Here is a 20,380-nt window from a genome sequence, read left to right as displayed (position 1 = left end):
TGCCAGAGAGACCGTACCAGAAAGTTGGCGCAGATTTGTTTGATTGTAATGGGAAAATGTACATTGTCGTGACTGATTATTACTCTAACTACCCTGAGGTGAAGACACTACATACAACTACTAGTAAAGCCGTAATCAATTGCATGAAGTCAATCTTTGCAAGGCATGGTGTTCCTATGGAAGTGTTCATTGACAATGGTCCTTAGTTTTCCAGTGCTGAATTTAGACAATTTGCTGATGAGTGGGAATTTGTCCATACTACGTCAAGTCCCCACTATCCACGCTCAAATGGGTTGGTGGAAAGTTCAGTAAAAACTGTAAAGAGTCTCATGAAAAAAAGCTCAAGAAGGTAAAGAAGATTTCTACAAAAGTCTTTTAATCTACCGCAGTACACCTTTACAGAATGGACCTTCTCCAGCACAAATGCTGATGGGAAGGAGGATTAGAGCAAATCTCCCGATACATGATGAACTGCTTAATACACATAACTCAGTGTTGGTCAGACTGAGTAAAGAACGTCAACAGGCGAAACAGAAACTGTTCCATGACAGGCGAGCAAAAAGCTTATCTGATCTAAAATCGGGTGACCAAGTCCGTCTCAGAGATCACGAGAAAGGTATTTGGGTGCAGAAAGGTATTGTTCAAGCACAAGTAGCACAAAGATCTTATACTATACGTACAGAGCGTGGAACGGAAGTAAGAAGAAATCGGGTGGATTTAAGATCTCAACCTAACCATAATGAAGACAACATGACTTCCCTTCATCTGACATGTATGGTGATCCTAATAATGGTGAACAAACGACGATTCTAGAAAGGTCCAGTATGGTCGATGAAACGCAGACTGTGTTGAAAGACCCAAAAGGGAAATACACAGACCTGAGAGACTCATTGAAATGTGTTAGATGATGTTCTTAATATGACGTTGTTAATTGTTGCATTGAAGCGTACAGGGCTTATCTTTAAAGAAAAGAGGATGTGATGTTAGTGTATTAGAATGCTTAATATTTGTAGACACTCCCTTACTAATCTGTGTAAGCCTGAATCTTCAGTGATGGTCCCTGGGACCAGGGGGATGCTGGGAAGTGGGTGGTCCAGTGTGCAGTGTGCCTAGAGTTGGTGAGGGAATAAACAGCACAGCAGTGAACTCACATGTCTCTGTGTCCTGATGACTGGATTTACAAACATATGAACAAAACAAGCGCCATCATACTTTATTCCAGCAATTTGAATACATATCATGATCCAATGGCACACGGAGGGTCCTTATCTCCTTCCTCACAGTCCTCTCAAAAATTTGTGGTTGAGATGGGGTCATGTCCTCTGCAGTGGTGTCGAGAGAGGGGGGGGGGAGGGTACAAATTACCCAGGCCCAGGTCTGACGGGGGGCCCAGTGAGCATCCAGTAGGGGCCCAGGCCCCCACCCCCTTACCTGGCAGCTGCAGCTCTTCTCCTCATCAGCCCATCACACGCCGCTGTGTACTGGGCGCAGTCTGGCCATGGAGGTGCTTAAAATTCAATATTTTTCAGTATTTTTTTTTTAAGGGTACATGACCACACCTCCTGTGATTAGGCCATGCCCCTTGAAAAGTACCTGGGCCCAGCCCGGCTCTCGACTGCCCTGGTCCTCTGCACCTCAGACTGAGCTTAGACAACATATCCCAGCACTTCTCTCCAAGCCTATCGTCAAGAGGAATGAAAGGGGCTTCTCCTGCAAGTCAGCAACCAGTGTTGGGGGGTTCTGTATGGTCATTGAACCACCGAATGAGTGACAACATGTTACTTATCCAGTATTTTAGTTGCCCTCTAATCCATGGTGCCCCAGGAATGAGTAATGGTATCGCCCACTCTTAAGTCTTCTACTCCTACCTCATAGCCTGAGTGCATCTGCTCAGTGACCATGACTAATAAATGGCCAGCTTCAATCTCCTACCGTCAACCTGTAGTAATGCATTGGCTGTTTTATTGGCCATAGGGGCCATCATTTGCCATTCATCACTGCAAAAACCTCTCTGTTAGAGCCAACAAGTAACAACAAAGAAAGATTGCAATGATGCGCTAAAGCAATATGCCTGGCAAGGTGGGGTCTACTAGGTCCGGAAATGTGGCTCTAACGTAAACAGGCTCCTATACTGTATTCTCTTTTTTCAATCCCTTTATGCAAAAGAACGTAACTGTATATCCATCTAGGGGGGCACAGCGAACCTCATATTACAGCTGAATATAAATAGGTACCCTACTGCACACGCCACCCATGCAGGAACTGCGCTGTCACTGACGGCCACAGGCTGAAGGTGCACTAAGGTACTAAGTCATAGAATAAATGAACCAACCCTCATGAACGGTCCTTACCCTCACCCCAATACTTACCTCCGGGATGCCGTCAGTCGGGGTTCTGGTGCTGGGATTTCGAGTGGTGTCGGGATTCATCTGGAGTCGGGTCATCTGACTGTTGGCATCCAGTGTGCCAGGATGCTGACCGCTTCCCGCTTAAACCATATCTACTTTCCATCATGATGTGTCTGTCTGTCTGTACACCACCCCACAGGGTATGATCATATAAAGGACCATATATGGAGACATGAAACATCTAGATATTTGGCTGGATAACCTGATAAACCCAACCAGTGTTCTCTGACGTACGTACAATTACCAGAATCACATAAAAATGAGACGTACAGAGTAATGTAGACATAACGCAGGTTCTTGTTGAGTCCATCAATAGCGGTCATGTCGTCAGGTGTCAGTTCAAAGTCAAAAACCTGCAGAAAGAAACAGCTTGTTGAATACGTCATGAAACCATATACTAAGCGCTGAGAAATGAGTGTGTAAATGGATGTAACATTGAGGATAAGCACTGCCGCAGGGCCGGATTTAGGGGGGGGGGGGGGCGAAGGGGGCGACCGCCCCCCCTAACACAGTCATAGCCACGCCCACTTTTGAGCAGAAGAGAGCTCTCTGGGGAGAGCCTGAGGCAGAATGATGTGCTGCAGCCCATACCACAGCAGCACAGAGGAGCCAGGAGAGCAAGGGTTACAGAGCATTTGCCCCTCACGTGCTGGTGGCTAATAAATACAATTACCCCTCAGTACAGTCACATGTACATAGAACAATCACAAAGCTCTATCTCAGTCTCACTCAAAAAGTTCAGTCAGAATTGAGAGAGGAGGATGGGAGGAGTTGGGACTGGAGAGGGGAGGAGTCAAGATTAAACAGTAAACTGCCCCCCCTAAAAGAAAAGTCTAGATCCGTCCCTGCACTGCCGCCTGTACAACTGGGGCCGTATTTTAGTCAACGTACTTCAACCAATTCATGTGATTGGTCTGCTAGTATCACATGATTGCTGACATCCCTTAACGGTTGCATGGTGAGTTCTGAAGAAAAGTCAGCAGGTGATTGGCCCTGGTGGGGTCATGTGAGCGGGACGCTGAACATACTGGTATTTTTTTAGGGTTGTACTATGATATATCAGTGCTCGGGATCCCGGCGCCCAGCATATCGGTGCCGGGATCCTGACTGCCGGAATGCTGGCAGCGGGGCGAGCGCAAGAGAGCCCCTTGTGGACTCGCTGCGCTCGCCACGCTGCGGGCACGTTGGCATGCTATTTATTCTCCCTCCAGGGGTGTCATGTCCACCCCAAGAGGGAGAATAGTTGTCGGTATCCCAACGTCGGCATGCAGAGCGCCGGGATCCCGACAGCCAGGATATCGAGTGCCTCCCCTTTTTGGAGTTGGGTATAAACAATATTAAAATAAATAGTTGTCTCTAATGAACTTTAGATGATGGCGGCTTTATGTTGCTCTAGATGTAAATGATGGAAACCTGGGGGAACAGATTTTCTGTTGCGCTCTTTTCCTACTGTTGTCTTAAAATAAGTTCCCACGTCTAATACTCGCAGGCTGCAGTAACTGACATTGCTCACATGCTGAGAACAATATTTTTATCCTTAGTTTATTACATACGGAGCATATAACTATTCACATCTATAGCACCCCTTAGGCCAAGCAGCATTTAGTGGACAATGGCGCACAGCCTCGCACAATGGATTAAAAGTAATTGGTGAGACTGCAATGAGTTTGTATGGAAGGTTAGAGATCAATTTCATTATATCGCAGTTTTAGATTTTGGGGTCAAAACCGCTGAGAATTGTCAGCTTGCAAAAGCCGCCATTTAGAAAATCTAGTCCATCTCTTGATATATTATAAAGGGCCTTCACAGTAGACGCGTCACGATCCGGGTAACAAAGCACACTTACTATCCAAGTGCCTTAACTACAAAGCCTGGATTCCATCTGCGCTGTCTTCATGCAGCGCACTGCACGGCATCTCCACAGTCTCTCCTCAGCAATCCCGGTGACGCTGACATGACAGCTATCCAGTATGCCCCTCCTGTCCTAGCGGATGGTGTCTCCTGCTCTCCGTGGCCTCCACCGCCGCCGCCGCCATTACTATTAGCTTCAGCATGCTGTTTACAAACAGACTTTCCCTCCAGATCCAAACATGGGTGCAGCCATGTTCGGGTTAATCACACGACTTTCCACAGCCAATCCGCTGCACACAGTATCCTCTCTGATTGCCCAGCCAATCCCTGCTTCCCAGCAGGTATAAGTATCCTGAACCAAGGATTCCTGTGGTCAGTGCTATGGTTGTCTAACCCAGTGTTGGCTGTCTCCAGGTATTCCAGCTCCTATTACCTTGCTCCACTTGAAGAGACCTGCACCAGTTTCTATACTGCGGTACTACCTAACTCCAGCGGTGTTTCTACATTGCCTCCTGTTACCAGCAGTGTTCCCACATCGTCTCCAGATATCAGCGGTGTTCCCACTTCCCACATGGTTTCCAGTGACCAGCGGTGTTTCTACATTGCCTCCTGTTACCAGCGGTGTTCCCACATCGTCTCCTGTTACCAGCAGTGTTCCCACATCGTCTCCTGTTACCAGCGGTGTTCCCACATCGTCTCCTGTTACCAGCAGTGTTCCCACATCACCTCCTGTTACCAGCAGTGTTCCCACATCGTCTCCTGTTACCAGCAGTGTTCCCACATCGTCTCCTGTTACCAGCGGTGTTCCCACATCGTCTCCTGTTACCAGCAGTGTTCCCACATCGTCTCCTGTTACCAGCAGTGTTCCCACATCGTCTCCTGTTACCAGCAGTGTTCCCACATCGTCTCCTGTTACCAGCAGTGTTCCCACATCGTCTCCTGTTACCAGCAGTGTTCCCACATCGTCTCCTGTTACCAGCAGTGTTCCCACATCGTCTCCTGTTACCAGCGATGTTCCCACATCGTCTCCTGTTACCAGCAGTGTTCCCACATCGTCTCCTGTTACCAGCAGTGTTCCCACATCGTCTCCTGTTACCAGCAGTGTTCCCACATTGTCTCCTGTTACCAGCAGTGTTCCCACATCGTCTCCTGTTACCAGCAGTGTTCCCACATCGTCTCCTGTTACCAGCAGTGTTCCCACATCGTCTCCTGTTACCAGCGGTGTTCCCACATCGCCTCCTGTTATCAGCGGTGTTCCCACATCGTCTCCTGTTACCAGCGATGTTCCCACATCGTCTCCTGTTACCAGCGGTGTTCCCACATCGTCTCCTGTTACCAGCGGTGTTCCCACATCGTCTCCTGTTACCAGCAGTGTTCCCACATCGCCTCCTGTTACCAGCAGTGTTCCCACATCGCCTCCTGTTACCAGCAGTGTTCCCACATCGTCTCCTGTTACCAGCAGTGTTCCCACATCGTCTCCTGTTACCAGGAGACGGTGTTCCCACATCGTCTCCTGTTACCAGCGGTGTTCCCACATCACCTCCTGTTACCAGCGGTGTTCCCACATCGTCTCCTGTTACCAGCGGTGTTCCCACATCATCTCCTGTTACCAGCAGTGTTCCCACATCGTCTCCTGTTACCAGCAGTGTTCCCACATCGTCTCCTGTTACCAGCGGTGTTCCCACATCGTCTCCTGTTACCAGCGGTGTTCCCACATCGTCTCCTGTTACCAGCAGTGTTCCCACATCGTCTCCTGTTACCAGCGGTGTTCCCACATCGTCTCCTGTTACCAGCAGTGTTCCCACATCGTCTCCTGTTACCAGCAGTGTTCCCACATCGTCTCCTGTTACCAGCAGTGTTCCCACATCGTCTCCTGTTACCAGCGGGGTTTCCACATCGTCTCCTGTTACCAGCGGTGTTCCCACATCGTCTCCTGTTACCAGCAGTGTTCCCACATCGTCTCCTGTTACCAGCGGTGTTCCCACATCGTCTCCTGTTACCAGCGGTGTTCCCACATCGTCTCCTGTTACCAGCAGTGTTCCCACATTGTCTCCTGTTACCAGCAGTGTTCCCACATCGTCTCCTGTTACCAGCAGTGTTCCCACATCGTCTCCTGTTACCAGCAGTGTTCCCACATCGTCTCCTGTTACCAGCGGTGTTCCCACATCGTCTCCTGTTACCAGCAGTGTTCCCACATCGCCTCCTGTTACCAGCAGTGTTCCCACATCGCCTCCTGTTACCAGCAGTGTTCCCACATCGTCTCCTGTTACCAGCAGTGTTCCCACATCGTCTCCTGTTACCAGCAGTGTTCCCACATCGCCTCCTGTTACCAGCAGTGTTCCCACATCGTCTCCTGTTACCAGCAGTGTTCCCACATCGTCTCCTGTTACCAGCGGTGTTCCCACATCGTCTCCTGTTACCAGCAGTGTTCCCACATCGTCTCCTGTTACCAGCAGTGTTCCCACATCGTCTCCTGTTACCAGCAGTGTTCCCACATCGTCTCCTGTTACCAGCAGTGTTCCCACATCGTCTCCTGTTACCAGCGGTGTTCCCACATCGTCTCCTGTTACCAGCAGTGTTCCCACATCGCCTCCTGTTACCAGCAGTGTTCCCACATCGCCTCCTGTTACCAGCAGTGTTCCCACATCGTCTCCTGTTACCAGCAGTGTTCCCACATCGTCTCCTGTTACCAGCAGTGTTCCCACATCGCCTCCTGTTACCAGCAGTGTTCCCACATCGTCTCCTGTTACCAGCAGTGTTCCCACATCGTCTCCTGTTACCAGCGGTGTTCCCACATCGTCTCCTGTTACCAGCGGTGTTCCCACATCGTCTCCTGTTACCAGCGGTGTTCCCACATCGTCTCCTGTTACCAGCGGGGTTTCCACATCGTCTCCTGTTACCAGCAGTGTTCCCACATCGTCTCCTGTTACCAGCAGTGTTCCCACATCGTCTCCTGTTACCAGCGGTGTTCCCACATCGTCTCCTGTTACCAGCGGTGTTCCCACATCGTCTCCTGTTACCAGCGGTGTTCCCACATCGTCTCCTGTTACCAGCGGTGTTCCCACATCGTCTCCTGTTACCAGCAGTGTTCCCACATCGCCTCCTGTTACCAGCAGTGTTCCCACATCGTCTCCTGTTACCAGCAGTGTTCCCACATCGTCTCCTGTTACCAGCAGTGTTCCCACATCGTCTCCTGTTACCAGCGGTGTTCCCACATCGTCTCATGTTACCAGCAGTGTTCCCACATCGCCTCCTGTTACCAGCAGTGTTCCCACATCGTCTCCTGTTACCAGCAGTGTTCCCACATCGTCTCCTGTTACCAGCGGTGTTCCCACATCGTCTCCTGTTACCAGCGGGGTTTCCACATCGTCTCCTGTTACCAGCAGTGTTCCCACATCGTCTCCTGTTACCAGCGGTGTTCCCACATCGTCTCCTGTTACCAGCGGTGTTCCCACATCGTCTCCTGTTACCAGCAGTGTTCCCACATCGTCTCCTGTTACCAGCGGTGTTCCCACATCGTCTCCTGTTACCAGCTGTGTTCCCACATCGTCTCCTGTTACCAGCGGGGTTTCCACATCGTCTCCTGTTACCAGCAGTGTTCCCACATCGTCTCCTGTTACCAGCAGTGTTCCCACATCATCTCCTGTTACCAGCAGTGTTCCCACATCGTCTCCTGTTACCAGCAGTGTTCCCACATCGTCTCCTGTTACCAGCAGTGTTCCCACATCGTCTCCTGTTACCAGCAGTGTTCCCACATCGTCTCCAGATATCAGCGGTGTTCCCACATCGTCTCCTGTTACCAGCGGTGTTCCCACATCGTCTCCTGTTACCAGCGGTGTTCCCACATCGTCTCCTGTTACCAGCAGTGTTCCCACATCGTCTCCTGTTACCAGTGGGGTTTCCACATCGTCTCCTGTTACCAGCAGTGTTCCCACATCGTCTCCTGTTACCAGCGGTGTTCCCACATCGTCTCCTGTTACCAGCGGGGTTTCCACATCGTCTCCTGTTACCAGCGGTGTTCCTACATCGTTTCCAGTGACCAGCAGTATTCCACATTCGTTTCCAGTGACCAGTGGTGTTCCATCATCGTTTCCAGTGACCAGCAATGTTCCATCATCGTTTACAGTGACCAGTGGTGTTCCATCATCGCCATCAGGTTATCATCGGTGTTCCAGCATCGAACTCTGTCATCATCGGTGTTCCAGCATCGAACTCTGTCATCATCGGTGTCCCAGCAGCGAACTCTGTCACCATCCGTGTGTTCCCATTAAGCATACCTCCCAACATTGACTTCGTGGGAAGAGAGAAATCCCTGCGGCGAAGCCACGCCCGATTTCCGAAAGGGGCGTTGCCTATTGGAAAGGGGGGGTGGCTTCGTGGGAATGCTGCGATCGCACCCCCCCCCCCCCGTTTTCGTCACTATGGGGGCATGCCCAGCGCTCTGTGAGCTGCTAGCATGCCCCCTCTCCCTCTGTCATCTGTGAATAGACGCTGTGCGCATGCACACAGCATCTATTCATCGGTGCTCTGCTAAGCAGGGCAGCGAGAGACAGAGCCTCCCAACTGCCCCACCCCACCGCAGGACACTGTGGCCCGCGGGTGGGACAGCGGGACAGTCCCATAAAAACGGGACTGTCCTGTGAAAATCAGGACAGTTGGGAGGTAAGCATTAAGTTCTCACCACCTGTGCCAGTTCCACTCAGCATCCTCGGCAGTCCTCCAGCTCTCAGCTTACCTCGGTGCTCCGCCATCGATTACTGCTTCCAGTGTGTCATCTTCTGGTCAGTACCGTCCATCTCATCAAGTACAGTGGTTAGCTGGTTACATCTATGGACTATAACATCTCAGTGTCTCCCAAGACTGTGTCATATTGATGTCATACTATACCAAACAGCAGACTTGCTGCTCCCGTATATGAGTAACTGAGCTGCTATACTAACACTGTGATTCCTGCTGCTGAGCATTGAGCCTTTCACCAACTGCCGCTGTGATTGTCTCAACAATGGGCCTAATCCAGACCTGATCGCTCGCTAGGTTTTTTTTGCAGTCCTGCGTTCGCATAGTCACCGCCCATAGGGGAGGGTATTTTAGCTGTGCAAGTGTGCGATCGCCTGTGTAGCAGATCTGTACAAACCGATCTTGTGCAGTCTCTGCGCAGCCCAGGACTTACTCAGCCGCTGCGATCACTTCAGCCTGTCCGGGACCGGAATTGACGTCAGGAACTCTCCCTGCAAACGATGAACACGCCTGCGTTTTTCCAACAACTCCCTGAAAACGGTCAGTTGCCACCCACAAATGCCCTCTTCCTTTCAATCTCCTTGTGAACGCCCGTGCGAATGGATTCTTTGCACAAACCCATCGCTGAGCGGCGATCCGCTTTGTACCCATGTGACGCACCTGCGCATTGTGGTGCATACGCATGCGCAGTTCTGACCTGATCGCCTGCTGTACGAAAACACAGCCTAGCGATCATGTCTGAATTACTCCCCATGTGCACTGCAGGGGAGGCAGATGTAACATGTGCAGAGAGTGTTTATAGGCCCTACACACTGGGCGATATTAATGAAAGATATAAACGATCTCGTTCATTAATGAATGAGATACCGTTCATATCTTTCAGTGTGGAGGCACCAGCGATGAACGATGCGCGGCCGGGCGCTTCTTCATCGCTGGTGCCCTGTCGCTTGTGCATGCAGGCCAATGTGGATGATCTCGTCCATATTTGCCTGCACTGCTATGGAGCCGGGTGATGGGGGGAGTGAAGAAACTTCACTCCCTCCGTTACTGCCCCCCCCCCCCCCCCCCCCGCCGCCGGATCGCCCGTCGGCCGTATCCGCCGTCAGGTAGCTCGGCGGCGGTTCGCATAGTGTGTAGGGCCCTTTAGATTTGGGTGTGGTGTGTTCAATCTAAATTGCAGTGTAAAAATAAAGCAGCCAGTATTTACCCTGCACAGAAATACTATAACCCACCCAAATCTAACTCTCTCTGCACGTGTTACATCTGCCCCACCTGCAGTGCACACGGGGGGATCATTCCGAGTTGATCGCTCGCTAGCTGTTTTTAGCAGTCGTGCAAACGCATAGTCGCCGCCTATGGGGGAGTGTATATTTTCTGTGCAAGTGTGCGAACGCCTGTGCAGCCGAGCTCTGCAAAAACATTTTGTGCAGTTTCCGAGTAGCCCAGAACATACTCAGCCGCTGCGATCACATCAGCCTGTTCGTGTCCGGAATTGACGTCAGACACCCGCCCTGCAAACGCTTGTACACGCCTGTTTTTCCAAACACTCCCTGAAAACGGTCAGTTGACACCCACAAACGCCCTCTTCCTGTCAATCTCCTTGCGATCGGCTGTGCAAATGGATTCTTTGTTACATCCATCGCTCAGCAACGATCCGCTTTGTACCCGTACGAAGCGCCTGCGCATTGCGGTGCAGGCGCAGTTCTGACCTGATCGCAGCGCAGCGAAAAACGGCATCGTGCAATCAGGTCGGAATGACCCCCATGGTTTTGGCCAACTGCTAACAAATTTGCAGCAGCAATCAGATCTGAATTAAGCTCAGTGTGCATAATAAACTCCTCTGTCGTTTTGGTCACGCCTTCAGGCACCTGTGCTAAGGTTACCCTGCATGTCCAGTGATCCCATACTGTCACCCAGGTTCACTTACACGTCAGCCCCTACGCCCAAGGCTTACCTAGGTCAGCCTCAACCCTCAGGCGTAACAAGACGGAACCGGTGTTTCATTCCGAGATCAAAATCTGCAGCAACATTTCTGGCTTTACCTTGAAGTTTTCCCTGATCCTCTCTGGAGTATAACTTTTGGTGATGGCCACAACTCCGCGCTGAATCTGGTAGCGGATGGCGACATGCGCCGGAGATTTGTTGTACTTCTTGCCTATTTCAGCTAAAGTAGCATCTTCCAGCAGCAGCGGGAGGCTCTGATCCACCCTGAGGGCAGAAAGTGTGACCGGTAATTCTGTAAGTATGCAGCTCTTATATGAATATTATTACATTATTATTGATACTACTTCTTCTTCTTCTTATTATTATTATTATTATTATTATTATTAGTGGGAGATATGTATTGGCTGTTCCCGGCAGGCAGCCATGGGGAGATAGCGCCAGGCAACATTTTGAAACTCGCACCAGCCACGAAGCAATCGGAGCTCGCCATCTGGCAGCCAATCAGGAGCCGCCACTGTGGCCACTCCTGACTGGCTGCCGGTCCATGAGCTCTGATTGGCTCTCACCTGGGACCAGTTTCAAAATGCTGCCGGTGCTGTCTACCCATGGCTGCCTGCCGGTGCACCGCCGGGCTCCACTAGTGCACTAGCTATAACAAGCTAGTGGCCCGGCGATAACCACCCTGCTGCCAGCCGGGCCCCCTCTCTGTCCGGGTGTGGTATCCCAGTCTTGGAAGACCTCCCCTAATGGCGGCCCTATTGCCCATAGCATCCAATCTGATAACAGCTAGAATCTATTGGTTGCTATGAGCAACACCTCCTCTTGTCCTTTCTAAGAGGTTTCATAAATGTTCTTTTAAAAGCTACCACATACCTGGTGACTTGGCCTCTCGTTCCTTATTTGCATGCAATCTTTTTGGCATCTATTAGCCCCCAACAGGCCTGGCCAACCTGTGTTGTTGAGAAACTACAAATCCCAGTATGCTCGCAGGGGCACGGGCAGCTCTGCTGGGCCCCAGTAATGGGAGAGGCTGTGGCCAATGGGAGAGGGTGTGGTCAATGCAGGAAGGTGTGGCCATACCCACCCTCAGAAAATAAGAATTTACTTACCGATAATTCTATTTCTCGTAGTCCGTAGTGGATGCTGGGAACTCCGTAAGGACCATGGGGAATAGCGGCTCCGCAGGAGACTGGGCACAAAAGTAAAGCTTTAGGACTACCTGGTGTGCACTGGCTCCTCCACCTATGACCCTCCTCCAAGCCTCAGTTAGGATACTGTGCCCGGACGAGTGTACACAATAAGGAAGGATTTATGAATCCCGGGTAAGACTCATACCAGCCACACCAATCACACCGTACAACTTGTGATCTGAACCCAGTTAACAGCATGATAACAGAGGAGCCTCTGGATAGATGGCTCACAACAATAACCCGATTTAGTTAACAATAACTATGTACAAGTATTGCAGACAATCCGCACTTGGGATGGGCGCCCAGCATCCACTACGGACTACGAGAAATAGAATTATCGGTAAGTAAATTCTTATTTTCTCTGACGTCCTAGTGGATGCTGGGAACTCCGTAAGGACCATGGGGATTATACCAAAGCTCCCAAACGGGCGGGAGAGTGCTATAACAGAAAAACAGAGAAGAGTAACTTGCGCCTCAGTTGCTGCTTTGTACTAAACTCCCAAAGAGCACCACTCCTTATCTAACAATTATACACAAAAGAAAAAGTGGAGTAGTCCACAAGCGCTACTGTATCTAAGGGAGGTCTCTGGTTGAGTCCTGCCCAAATGTTCTTTCTGTCTGATAACAGACTTGTTGTTCCTTGGTCCTTGTAAATACTTTTTCCTTTCCCTCCTAAATGCGCACCTTTGGACTGACCTCCATTCAGTGCGGGATACCCATATAAAGGTTTCTTTTTATGTTTATTCTTCACAGCTTCTCAACCTCCCGTCAAACGGACATCATCCCGTCCCTTGCAGGGGACACTCACCTCTATTCAGTTCCCTATGTTCCTTAAAAGGTTTCTTTAGTCGTGGCACCGTCCTCCTTCTCTCGGAAGTCCGGATATTATTCACCTCATTAATTCATGAGACAGGAAACCAAAAAGGAACTGGGTGGTAATTTCTTTCCAAAATAGAATGTATTTATTCCAGTAAAAACAAATAATGAATTAAAACATCCAAAAAGTAAAACAAATAATAAAACAGCAATGGAGATCCCACTAGTCCTGTGTTTGTTCCGCCTTATACCCTCAGGGACCGATTGAAAAAATTCCTTAAAACAATGGGCCTTACTATAGGGTAAAAGCTTGAATAAGAACTTACAGGCAGGGATCCCCAGAATAAGCCTTTAGGGTCTTCAAATCATAGATTAAGCGCATCTCAGCTTTTGCTAGCTGCACTTCCCCATCATTTGTTCTCCAGTTAGGGGTAACTGCTTTTATTCCACAGAAACTTACCAGATGTTCTATATTACATTCATGGTCTTTTTTAAGAAGTTATGGATTCCTGGAGATAGAGGTGAGGGGGATAGAACCCATTACAACAAAGGGAGAACCCACACGAACTATCCAAATCACATGGATTCCCCAAAAGAGAGGGATAATTTTTTAGAGAGGGGCACTTACAAACCGCCCAGACGGAGATAAAGGATATACGGAGAAAACGGGGCAGTCGGGGAGGAAAGAAAAAGTCCCTTAACAAAAATAGAAGAAGAGTGCAAAAGAATAAAGTTGAAAGCACTGTATTAACGGATACAAATTCCAATACTGAGAGAGAGGAGGGATCCATGTGTAATGTAACTAATCTAATAGAAGAGGAACCCTCAAAAGAGGAGATTACCAAAGTGTATAATCTCAGTAAATATGAATTGACCATACATGAGAGAGCAGTCCTTGAAAAAGGTTTAAAATTCTCACCGGCAAATAGGTGTGATAAATTTGATACTCATGTAGATATTGAAAAATTCATTCGGAGACTTACCTTAAAAAGATTCTTTGATGAAATGCCAAGTCAAAATAAAGAAGAGAGTGAGGTAGGTCTTAGATTCAAAAGAAGGTCCAAATTTTATCCCAAACATAAGAAGGGGAGTTTTATTGAATCCTTTGAAAAGGCTGTGAAAGCTGACCTTGAAAGTATTCAATTTAAACCAAATAGAAAAAACAACTTAACCAAAGAAGAAAGGAAGGCGATTAAGACACTAAGTGACAACAAAGAAATAGTAGTCAAGCCGGCCGATAAAGGGGGGGGGATCATAATTTTGAATCTGGAGGATTATAATAAAGAGGTCATGCGCCAACTAATGGACCACACGACCTATCAGAAATTACGAGGGAATCCCAGTAAGAATATAGATAAAAAATTGGAAACTTTCTTGGCTATGTACCTCACAAAGGGAGTTATTACAGAGGAGGAGCAAAAGTTTATGACCATTGAAAATCCTACCATACCGGTATTGTACATCTTGCCGAAAATCCATAAGGATAAAAAGGTACCTCCAGGTCGTCCGATAGTAGCAGGAACCAACTCAAGTCTATCAAACTTATCATGCTTTATAGATCACTTGCTACAACCTCTAGTTAAGACCACTAGATCCTATCTTAAGGACACCATAACAACCATTAATAAACTTATGACGGTAGATTGGCAATCGGAGTATCGATTGATTACTGCTGATGTTACATCTTTGTACACAGTTATTAACCACCAACAGGGTTTAGAAGCCATGGCTTATTTTATGGATAAGGATGGTATATCTATGGAAAAGAAAAACTTTGTTCTTGATGGTACTTCACTAATACTGCATAATAACTATTTTTGGTTTGATAATGCTTTTTATCTTCAGTTAACAGGAACTGCGATGGGCACCAGACTGGCACCCAGTTATGCCAATCTATTCATGGCACACTGGGAGGAAAATCAGGTGTGGAGTGGCCATGAGTGGGGTGCCAGTCTGGTGTCATGGCATCGCTATATTGACGATGTATTGTTTATATGGAGGGGTGACCTTGCCTCTCTAGATATGTTTTGCAACCATCTTAACAACAATTTGAACAATATCCGGTTAACTTTCAACATTAGTGATAAAGAAGTTAATTTTCTTGACCTTCGAATATATATCGAAAATGATCAGATTAAGACTAGCAATTTCGTCAAACAGACTGATTGCAACTCATTTATAGACTATAAAAGCAACCATCACTATAATTGGTTGCAAAGCATACCAGTCAGTCAATTCCAAAGAATCAGGAGGAATTGTACTGATGTGGAGGTATACTGGGAGCAAGCAGATACACTGCGTGAACAATTTGTGGAAAAGGGGTATGACCCAACCATTGTTCAAAAAACCATGGAAGAAACAGGTAAAAAAGATCGCCACAACATGCTCACTAAAGTAAACAAAAAGAACAATAATCCCAGAGATATTCCCCTCATTATGGGCTTTAACAGCCAATATAGGGAAATTGAAAAAGTAATAAAACGCCATTGGTCAATTCTAAGTAAGGACCCTACACTAAAAGAACATATATCTGCAACCCCAAGATTTGTATATAGAAGAGCAAAAAATCTGAAAGAGAGTATTGTGAAAAGTGTAGTAGTTGCACCTAAGATGATGACAAGAAATATTTCAAAAGGATTTTACAGATGCGGCGCATGTATCATGTGTCGAACATGCAGAAGCAAAGAAAATAAAATTACCCATTATAAATCCACCCAAACCAAAAAGAGTTACATTATTGGCGACTTCATCACGTGCAATACAAAAAATTGCGTATATTTGTTAGAGTGCTCATGCGGCTCTCAGTATGTAGGGCGAACAACCCGCATGCTGAAAACCCGCATGGCAGAGCACATTAGAAACATTAGAAAGGGTCTAGAAACCCACAATGTGTCACTTCACTTTAAAAAAGACCATGAATGTAATATAGAACATCTGGTAAGTTTCTGTGGAATAAAAGCAGTTACCCCTAACTGGAGAACAAATGATGGGGAAGTGCAGCTAGCAAAAGCTGAGATGCGCTTAATCTATGATTTGAAGACCCTAAAGGCTTATTCTGGGGATCCCTGCCTGTAAGTTCTTATTCAAGCTTTTACCCTATAGTAAGGCCCATTGTTTTAAGGAATTTTTTCAATCGGTCCCTGAGGGTATAAGGCGGAACAAACACAGGACTAGTGGGATCTCCATTGCTGTTTTATTATTTGTTTTACTTTTTGGATGTTTTAATTCATTATTTGTTTTTACTGGAATAAATACATTCTATTTTGGAAAGAAATTACCACCCAGTTCCTTTTTGGTTTCCTGTCTCATGAATTAATGAGGTGAATAATATCCGGACTTCCGAGAGAAGGAGGACGGTGCCACGACTAAAGAAACCTTTTAAGGAACATAGGGAACTGAATAGAGGTGAGTGTCCCCTGCAAGGGACGGGATGATGTCCGTTTGACGGGAGGTTGAGAAGCTGTGAAGAATAAACATAAAAAGAAACCTTTATATGGGTATCCCGCACTGAATGGAGGTCAGTCCAAAGGTGCGCATTTAGGAGGGAAAGGAAAAAGTATTTACAAGGACCAAGGAACAACAAGTCTGTTATCAGACAGAAAGAACATTTGGGCAGGACTCAACCAGAGACCTCCCTTAGATACAGTAGCGCTTGTGGACTACTCCACTTTTTCTTTTGTGTATAATTGTTAGATAAGGAGTGGTGCTCTTTGGGAGTTTAGTACAAAGCAGCAACTGAGGCGCAAGTTACTCTTCTCTGTTTTTCTGTTATAGTACGTATTGTGCACCTTTTGAAGTGTGTCTTGCTGCCAGGTATTATGTTCACACATAGAACACAGAGAAAAGCACTTATAGACGATGTGTTTAAAGAATGTGATAGAACTGATCTGATTGACACTAATCTAGATAACGCCATGTATAGATTAGAGAAACTGTTAATCAAAGAAGGAAAAATATGGTGGGAGATTGTTTCCCTGGAAAAGTACTGTACCCAAAAACTCATACCGAGGGGGTTGAGAATAAATAAATTTCCCTCCTTCCAAAGGGAATCAGGTACCTTTTTGGAAGATTGGAACAAAATAACCGATTCATGTTCTTTCTCCCTTATAGAATTAATAGTTAGGGAGAAAAAACAAGAATTACAAGAGGTGGAGGAGGATATAGAAACCTTTAAATCTTTGATAGAACCATATGCGGGGTCTAAGGAATACAAGGAAATGGAAGAGAGAATTACAACTAGGGTTATGAAAAATGAGAAGGAGATTAGAGATAAAAAACAAAAGAAATTTAATAGAGATGTAAATGATAGGAATGAACTGAAAAATTCATCATCCACTCAGAAAGAGCCAGCCAATAAAAATACCATTCAAGAAGGGCTCCCTAGAAGATCCCCCCGTCAGTCGAACAAAAAAATAGGTAATAGGAAAGTGAGTCATAATAACACCTATGAGGGAAGAAAGGGAGATAGGAATCAGAGAGAGGAGGTTCAATATGCCAATCAATATGCTAACCAGTCATATAGAAATAAAGGTCCACCATTAAGAAATGCCCAACAAGGGACACATAATTATGGGAGGAATAGGCCCAACTCTAGAGAGCAGGAACATATCGGCTTAAATCAAAGAAGAGATATGGATTCCTGGAGGGATTGTGGAGATAGAGGTGAGGGGGATAGAACCCATTACAACAAAGGGAGAACCCACACGAACTATCCAAATCACATGGATTCCCCAAAAGAGAGGGATAATTTTTTAGAGAGGGGCACTTACAAACCGCCCAGACGGAGATAAAGGATATACGGAGAAAACGGGGCAGTCGGGGAGGAAAGAAAAAGTCCCTTAACAAAAATAGAAGAAGAGTGCAAAAGAATAAAGTTGAAAGCACTGTATTAACGGATACAAATTCCAATACTGAGAGAGAGGAGGGATCCATGTGTAATGTAACTAATCTAATAGAAGAGGAACCCTCAAAAGAGGAGATTACCAAAGTGTATAATCTCAGTAAATATGAATTGACCATACATGAGAGAGCAGTCCTTGAAAAAGGTTTAAAATTCTCACCGGCAAATAGGTGTGATAAATTTGATACTCATGTAGATATTGAAAAATTCATTCGGAGACTTACCTTAAAAAGATTCTTTGATGAAATGCCAAGTCAAAATAAAGAAGAGAGTGAGGTAGGTCTTAGATTCAAAAGAAGGTCCAAATTTTATCCCAAACATAAGAAGGGGAGTTTTATTGAATCCTTTGAAAAGGCTGTGAAAGCTGACCTTGAAAGTATTCAATTTAAACCAAATAGAAAAAACAACTTAACCAAAGAAGAAAGGAAGGCGATTAAGACACTAAGTGACAACAAAGAAATAGTAGTCAAGCCGGCCGATAAAGGGGGGGGGATCATAATTTTGAATCTGGAGGATTATAATAAAGAGGTCATGCGCCAACTAATGGACCACACGACCTATCAGAAATTACGAGGGAATCCCAGTAAGAATATAGATAAAAAATTGGAAACTTTCTTGGCTATGTACCTCACAAAGGGAGTTATTACAGAGGAGGAGCAAAAGTTTATGACCATTGAAAATCCTACCATACCGGTATTGTACATCTTGCCGAAAATCCATAAGGATAAAAAGGTACCTCCAGGTCGTCCGATAGTAGCAGGAACCAACTCAAGTCTATCAAACTTATCATGCTTTATAGATCACTTGCTACAACCTCTAGTTAAGACCACTAGATCCTATCTTAAGGACACCATAACAACCATTAATAAACTTATGACGGTAGATTGGCAATCGGAGTATCGATTGATTACTGCTGATGTTACATCTTTGTACACAGTTATTAACCACCAACAGGGTTTAGAAGCCATGGCTTATTTTATGGATAAGGATGGTATATCTATGGAAAAGAAAAACTTTGTTCTTGATGGTACTTCACTAATACTGCATAATAACTATTTTTGGTTTGATAATGCTTTTTATCTTCAGTTAACAGGAACTGCGATGGGCACCAGACTGGCACCCAGTTATGCCAATCTATTCATGGCACACTGGGAGGAAAATCAGGTGTGGAGTGGCCATGAGTGGGGTGCCAGTCTGGTGTCATGGCATCGCTATATTGACGATGTATTGTTTATATGGAGGGGTGACCTTGCCTCTCTAGATATGTTTTGCAACCATCTTAACAACAATTTGAACAATATCCGGTTAACTTTCAACATTAGTGATAAAGAAGTTAATTTTCTTGACCTTCGAATATATATCGAAAATGATCAGATTAAGACTAGCAATTTCGTCAAACAGACTGATTGCAACTCATTTATAGACTATAAAAGCAACCATCACTATAATTGGTTGCAAAGCATACCAGTCAGTCAATTCCAAAGAATCAGGAGGAATTGTACTGATGTGGAGGTATACTGGGAGCAAGCAGATACACTGCGTGAACAATTTGTGGAAAAGGGGTATGACCCAACCATTGTTCAAAAAACCATGGAAGAAACAGGTAAAAAAGATCGCCACAACATGCTCACTAAAGTAAACAAAAAGAACAATAATCCCAGAGATATTCCCCTCATTATGGGCTTTAACAGCCAATATAGGGAAATTGAAAAAGTAATAAAACGCCATTGGTCAATTCTAAGTAAGGACCCTACACTAAAAGAACATATATCTGCAACCCCAAGATTTGTATATAGAAGAGCAAAAAATCTGAAAGAGAGTATTGTGAAAAGTGTAGTAGTTGCACCTAAGATGATGACAAGAAATATTTCAAAAGGATTTTACAGATGCGGCGCATGTATCATGTGTCGAACATGCAGAAGCAAAGAAAATAAAATTACCCATTATAAATCCACCCAAACCAAAAAGAGTTACATTATTGGCGACTTCATCACGTGCAATACAAAAAATTGCGTATATTTGTTAGAGTGCTCATGCGGCTCTCAGTATGTAGGGCGAACAACCCGCATGCTGAAAACCCGCATGGCAGAGCACATTAGAAACATTAGAAAGGGTCTAGAAACCCACAATGTGTCACTTCACTTTAAAAAAGACCATGAATGTAATATAGAACATCTGGTAAGTTTCTGTGGAATAAAAGCAGTTACCCCTAACTGGAGAACAAATGATGGGGAAGTGCAGCTAGCAAAAGCTGAGATGCGCTTAATCTATGATTTGAAGACCCTAAAGGCTTATTCTGGGGATCCCTGCCTGTAAGTTCTTATTCAAGCTTTTACCCTATAGTAAGGCCCATTGTTTTAAGGAATTTTTTCAATCGGTCCCTGAGGGTATAAGGCGGAACAAACACAGGACTAGTGGGATCTCCATTGCTGTTTTATTATTTGTTTTACTTTTTGGATGTTTTAATTCATTATTTGTTTTTACTGGAATAAATACATTCTATTTTGGAAAGAAATTACCACCCAGTTCCTTTT

At 46.0% G+C, this 20,380-nt stretch overlaps 1 protein-coding gene across 8 annotated transcripts in view; it reads right to left on the bottom strand.

Annotated features, from left to right (window-relative positions):
- The window catches only part of LOC134933699 (aldo-keto reductase family 1 member C1-like), a 145,775-nt gene that overhangs the window by 88,951 nt on the left and 36,444 nt on the right, over positions 1 to 20,380 (bottom strand). For 6 of the 8 annotated variants that reach the window (XM_063929084.1, XM_063929087.1, XM_063929088.1 and 3 more), the window contains one exon: positions 11,039 to 11,204. In XM_063929084.1, coding sequence (XP_063785154.1) covers positions 11,039 to 11,204 — 166 coding nt within the window. Of the gene's footprint in view, positions 1 to 2,678; positions 2,762 to 11,038; positions 11,205 to 20,380 lie in introns of all 8 variants that reach the window. The other 2 variants (XM_063929090.1, XM_063929091.1) reach the window with 1 other exon arrangement.

The sequence above is a fragment of the Pseudophryne corroboree genome, chromosome 6, assembly GCF_028390025.1.
Source record: "Pseudophryne corroboree isolate aPseCor3 chromosome 6, aPseCor3.hap2, whole genome shotgun sequence".
Taxonomy (NCBI): Eukaryota; Metazoa; Chordata; class Amphibia; order Anura; family Myobatrachidae; genus Pseudophryne; species Pseudophryne corroboree.
This window is presented reverse-complemented; position numbering and strand designations above follow the sequence as displayed.